Source organism: Danio rerio, chromosome 11, assembly GCF_052040795.2.
Source record: "Danio rerio strain M-AB ecotype USA chromosome 11, GRCz13ab, whole genome shotgun sequence".
Taxonomy (NCBI): Eukaryota; Metazoa; Chordata; class Actinopteri; order Cypriniformes; family Danionidae; genus Danio; species Danio rerio.
Window position 1 is genome coordinate 1,906,458 of NC_141031.1, and position 6,043 is coordinate 1,912,500.

General features: G+C 39.8%; 1 protein-coding gene across 6 annotated transcripts in view; it reads left to right on the top strand.

Annotated features, from left to right (window-relative positions):
- Window positions 1-897: 897 nt before the first annotated feature.
- Window positions 898-6,043, top strand: part of rbms2a (RNA binding motif, single stranded interacting protein 2a) — a 608,287-nt gene continuing 603,141 nt past the window's right edge. For all 6 annotated transcript variants that reach the window (XR_015502208.1, XR_015502209.1, XR_015502211.1 and 3 more), the window contains exon 1: window positions 898-1,009. Coding sequence is in view for 2 of the 6 variants with exons in the window: in XM_087273077.1 (XP_087129203.1) it covers window positions 938-1,009 (72 nt within the window). In the remaining 4 variants the exon portion in view is untranslated. The remainder of the gene's footprint in view (window positions 1,010-6,043) is intronic.

The following is a 6,043-nucleotide window of genomic DNA, read 5'->3' on the forward strand; positions in this document are numbered from 1 at the left end:
TTAAAATGTCACTAAAATGCAGTTTTTAAATCTCATAGTTAAATAAAAAATGAGGCGTATAACTGCAAAAAGGTCCACTTTTGGAGAAAAAGGAACCGCATAGGCTGGCTACGGGCCTGAAGGGGTTTTGCAGCCATGCAATATAGAACTATTTAGGTCCCGTAAAAAACTAATTTTCTTCTTATTTTTCATAATATTTTTATTCATTTATTTTCTTTTTGGCTTAGTCCCTTAATCAGGGGTTGCCACAGCGGAATGAACCGCCAACTTATCCAGCACATGTTTTACACAGCGGATGCCCTTTCAGCTGCAACCAAACATTTGGAAATTTTAATATTTTAATGTATTAAAAAATTATTCATTGTATTTACAATTTTTAAGTTGGCCTAAGTGGTTGGAAAAAAATTATATAGGCTGCATTTAAACAAACAAATTTAGTAACGTTCAGCTTAATTTGTTTTAATTCAGCCCATATAAATTGTTAGAAACTCTTAAAAATAGAATAATAAAATAATAAAATAATAAAAAATAAAATAATAAAAATAGAATAATAAATAGAATAAAAATAGAATAAATAATAATAATAATAAATAGAATAAAAAATAGAATAATAAAATAATAAATAATAAAATTATAAAAATAAAACTCTTAAAAAATATTTTTTTTCGGAATTATGCTATAATTATTTATTTGCTGAACATCGTTTGTTTTGTCGCACTTCTTTCACTCTGTCAGCCTCCACCGCATACAGTAAAGAGCACAGCCGGGTTTATTCTCGCGCTGTGTCCGTGTCTGGAGCGGTCTGGAGCGGGTCTCTGTGGCGCTAGGACCCGGGCGGGGTGTAGAGCTCCCGGCGGCGGCAGCGGGACTCTCTGGATCCCGCCTGAACTTCCTCTCACTGACGTCAGCGGCCGCTCCGGACACCGCGCCGAGGAAAATGCTGCTCTCCGTACCGCCGCGCACGGGATTCAACCCCTACAGCGGATACAACAGCAGAAACGGCAAAAAGGTACCGCGACCGGGCTTTTATTCCACTCTTTCCACACCCGGCGGCTTTTCCGTGGCTAATATGAGCTGCAGTGTCCTTGACAAACCAACTTGAGCTTTCTGCGGGATCATTGTGTCCAGAGCCGGAGAAAAGACGGCTCGGTTTGCTGGGAATGGCGGCTTTCATAAGTTTATGAAGATGATGATAATAATAGCTACATGGAATACGTCGTGTGTTTGGTTGCTAGTTATTGCATTTGTTGAATACACAAAGGCTTTGCTAATCAAGTTTTAAGAATAAGAGAATAACTTTGGTCCCATATCATGGAAAAATGTATGCTACTGTCCATCAGTGTGACATTGTTTGGAATTAAATGTATATAAATATCATTCAGATGCGGATATATTTGGTTAAACATTCGTGTTTGGTATGAACGGAGGGATGCTTTGATGTTTCTGTTTCTTTTTGCGATCTGAATGATTACGCGAAAGTTTTCGGCGGTGAGAAAACACATCGCCCCACCCCTGAAAACCCACCGTGACGCGCTCGACTCGCGTTAAAAATGGGAAAAAGTTTCTCTTCGGCGAGCTTTTGGCTTGTGTTTACGCCTCTTCTGAACCTCCATGTTTGTTAAAGGACCAAAGCAGTACATTCGACTTGCGACGCGAACGCAGCCAAACGCGCAACGCTTGGTGAGCGAACGCGCGTTTGGAACGCTTCCAGCATGTTTGTTTATGACGCGAGCGTTCTTGTCGCGTCGCGTAGTAGCGATGGATGGGGTTAAACAGTTACATAATTCAGGATGTGAATGTTCCATTGTTTCCCAGAACTTGGCCTATCAAATACGATATAGTAGATTGATGTAACACACATTCAAGAGCACAACCCACATGAAAGAATACTACAGGGGTAAAGTAGGTTTCATGTTCACACATTTGGACTTTCTCCTTAATTACATACATTCAGAAAAGTGCAAATACTAGATAGCCAATTAATGACTATCACAGTAGCACTTTGTTTATAGTTAATCAAGTATGCTAATGTTGTTTTGAAGTCTTATTTACAGAATAAATATTCAAAATATAGTGTAATAAACAATATGAGACCTTGTCAGAAATTAAAAAACTGATTGAATGTGCGAATATAAAGCCAATTGTACCTCTATTAGTAATTAATAGTAAATACTAGTGTTTTTGATTCTTATATTATGTAATAAAGCACTATATTAGTATAAACAATTACCCAATACTGTAGTTTTTTACAGTGATATATTATAATGTCATACACCACAGTTTACTGCTGTAAAAACTACAGTAGGCCTATACCACAGCATTTATTACTGTTTTATTAATTCACTATAGTTAATACTACAGTATGCTGAAGCATTCATTAGCAGCAAAGTGTTGTGAATACTATAATATATATAGAGTAATATACTTTACTATAGTATGGTTCAAATATGATTGATGTCACACATTTAAGAGCACAACCCACATGAAAGAATACTAAATAGGGGTAAAGTAGGTTTCACATTCACACATTTGGTCTTTCTCCTAAATAATATACTGTCAGAAAAGTGCAAATACTCAACCATGAAATCATATTAGCAGCCAATCAATGACTTTCACAGTACAACATTGTTCATAGTCAATTAAATAGTGCTAATGTTGTCTTGAAGTCTTATTTACAGACTAAATATTCAAAATATAGTGTAATAAACAACATGAGACCTTGTCAGAAGTTGAAAAACTGAACGAATGTGCGAATATAAAGCCAATTGTACCTCTATTAGTAATTAATAGTAAATACTAGTGTTTTTGATTCTTATATTATGTAATAAAGCACTATATTAGTATAAACAATTACCCAATACTGTAGATTCTACAATTATATATTATACTATCATACACCACAGTACTTTTACACACAGTAAAAACTAAAGTAGGCCTAAACCACAGCAGTTGTTACAGTTTTATCAGTTCACTAGTTAATACTACAGTTAATAAAAAGTGTTGTCAATACTATAATATATACAGTATAATATACTTTACTATAGTATGGTTCAAATATGATCGTTGTAACACATTCAGGAGCAGAACCCACATGAAAGAATACTATAAGGGTAAAGTAAGTTTCATATTCGTGCTTTTTGACTTCATTTATTCATTCATTCATTTCCTTTTCGACTTAGTCCCTTTATTAAGTTGGAGTCGCCTAAGCGGAATGAACCACCAACTTATCCAGCACGTCTTTACGCAATGGATGGCCTTCCAGCCACAACTCATCTCTGGGAAAGCATTTTGACTTTCGCCTTAATAATATACCTTTGGAAAAGTTCTAAATCTATGGGCTAAATTTAAACAAACACATAAAATGTTGTGTTGTTAACTTAATTTAACGTTAACCGAACTTAATTTGTTTGTTTAAATTCTGCCCATATCATTAGTTTGCGTCCCCTTATCTTTCTAAAACTTATTAAATCCAATGAATGTTTTATTTTCGCAGAAAATGTTTTGTGTGTATAATATATTCGTGAGAAGAGAAGCGTTTCACAACCCCGTGGCAGAAGTGAGCATTTCTCCCATGACCGTCTGCAGAAACTGTTGGCCGTATCCGGAGTTCAGCCGCAGGTTAAGTGCACATGTGGAGGATTGCAGGGGTGTCTATCTGCTGCCATCTCTCGCTCCTGTACCTGCGCCATATAAGAGTCAACAAAAGAGGGAACACTAAATAAACAGCAGCCCTGCCTCCAGACAAAAAAGGCTCTTTGTGAGCAGGAGGCCGCTGCAGATCCAGATGGCACGAGGTTTTGAATTACAGCACCGCCTTTAACCTGACAGTACTGTAAAAACTGCATTTCTAAGAATCCCGGTCGACATGCTTCAATTAGAGCTGGAAAATCTGACATTACCGTGTTTTGTTTTGCTACAATATACCCTCACCAGCCACTTCTGCAGCCGAGGCCACTTTATTAGGTACACCTTACTAGTACCGTGTTGGACCCCTTTTGCCTTCAAAACTGCCTTACCGTACGTTCACACCGAAAGCGGCGAGAGCGTGCAAGGTCGCTCTGGCTGCCCTGGCGACAACGCTGTCTGCCTTCAGCTCCGGCAGCGAGAGCGTCAAAACTCGCTACATTGATCTCGTATTTAAAGGAGCCATTGCAGCATATCAGTTACATTCCTGCATTAAACAAGTTTCTAGCGTGAAAATGTTGCGCACTTCTTATCAAATTCATATAACACTGGAAGATCAAGTTGCGTGTGGTGTGGCTTTGCTTTATTTATCCAATATGTGTCCATATGTCTGAAATATCCTGAAGCGGCTAGACTGTTTTGTACTGTCACGTCGTGCGAGTTTCCCGCTTTTTTGAGATAAATTTATATAACATTAATGAACATCAGTAACTCGCCAGTAACTTATTTAATGCATGATCCTGTAAGAAAACATTGTAAATCCGGCGACCGCAATCATCAAACCCTTGGGAACAACTGTGGTCGGAACCAAAGTTCACAGGTCTGTGTTCTTTGAACTCCTTCAAGCGGTGGACGTCTACATTCTGATTGGTTGCTGCTGAACCGCGTCATAGCTCATTACCATAAAGTTGACTTGATTTCAACTCTCCTCGACGCCCACGCCGGAGAAGACACGCCACGCTGCTCCTCGCCGCTTATCGCTGCCGGCTCTCATTGAAAATGAATGACTTCTGGCTACTTTGATGCTCTGGCCGCTTTCGGTGTATTGTTTCACGTACGGTTAATCCTTCATGGCATAGATTCAGCAAGCTACTGGAAACATATCTCAGAGATATTTCTCCATATTGTCATGATAGCATCACACAGTTGCTGCAGATTTGTCGGCTGCACATTCATGATGCCAATCTCCCGTTCCACCACATTCTAAAGCAGCTCTATTGGATTGAGATCTGGGGACTGTGGAGGCCATTTGAGTACAGTGAACTCATTGTCATGTTCAAGAAACCAGTCTGAGATGATTCACGCTTTATGATATCCTGCTGGAAGTAGCCATCAGAAGATGGAGACACTGTGCTCATAAAGGGATGGACATGGTCAGCAGCAATACTCAGGTAGGCTGTGGTGTTTATGCTCAATTGGTACTAATGAACCCAAAGTGTGCCAAGAAAATCTCTCCCACACCATTACACCACCACCACCAGCCTGAACTGCTGATACAAGGCAGGATGGATCCATGCTTTAATGCTGTTGAGGCCAAATTCTGACCCGACCATCCGAATGTGTCAGCAGAAATGGAGACTCATCAGAGCAGGCAACGTTTCTCCAATCTTCTTTTGTCCAGTTTTGGTGAGCCTGTGTGAATTGTGGCCGGTGAGTGTATATCATAATCCTAAATGTGTGAAGAATATTCAAATTTAGAGAGATCATGAATTTGAGACTGTGTTTAATATGTTGTGAGTTTTATAGGACTGCTCAGAGCAGCATTATAACAGAAGACATTCACAAACCTGGCTGCGCAAATACACACTGGTCACCTGTTCGTGATCTGTACAGGGTATGAAAACACACTTCACTAATGATTAACCCCCAGCCGGCCGTTTCCAGCACTGAACATGAAGGTCTGACGCTGTGTTTGTGTGTGTGTGAGCATACAATAGATTCAGTGTTCAGATCTTAGTGATTTCCTCTGATTTGAAGCATTGATGATGAAAGGCGAGGTGGCATAGTGGCTCAGTGGTTATCGCTGTCACCTCACAGCAAGATCACTGTTTCGAGTCTCGGCTGGCTCAGTTGGCGTTTCTGTGTGGAGTTTGCATGCTCTCCCTGAGTTCGTGTGGGTTTCCTCCTGGTGCTCCGGTTTCCCCCACAGTCCAAACACATGCGCTAGGTGAATTGTGTGAGTTAAATTGTCTGTAGTGTGTGAGTGTGAATGTGTGTGTGGATGTTTCCCAGAGATGGGTTGCAGCTGGAAGGGCATCCGGTGCGTAAAAACATGTGCTGGATAAGTTGGCAGTTCAATCCACTGTGGCGACCCCGGATTAATAAAGGGACTAAGCCGACAAGAAAATGAATGAATGAA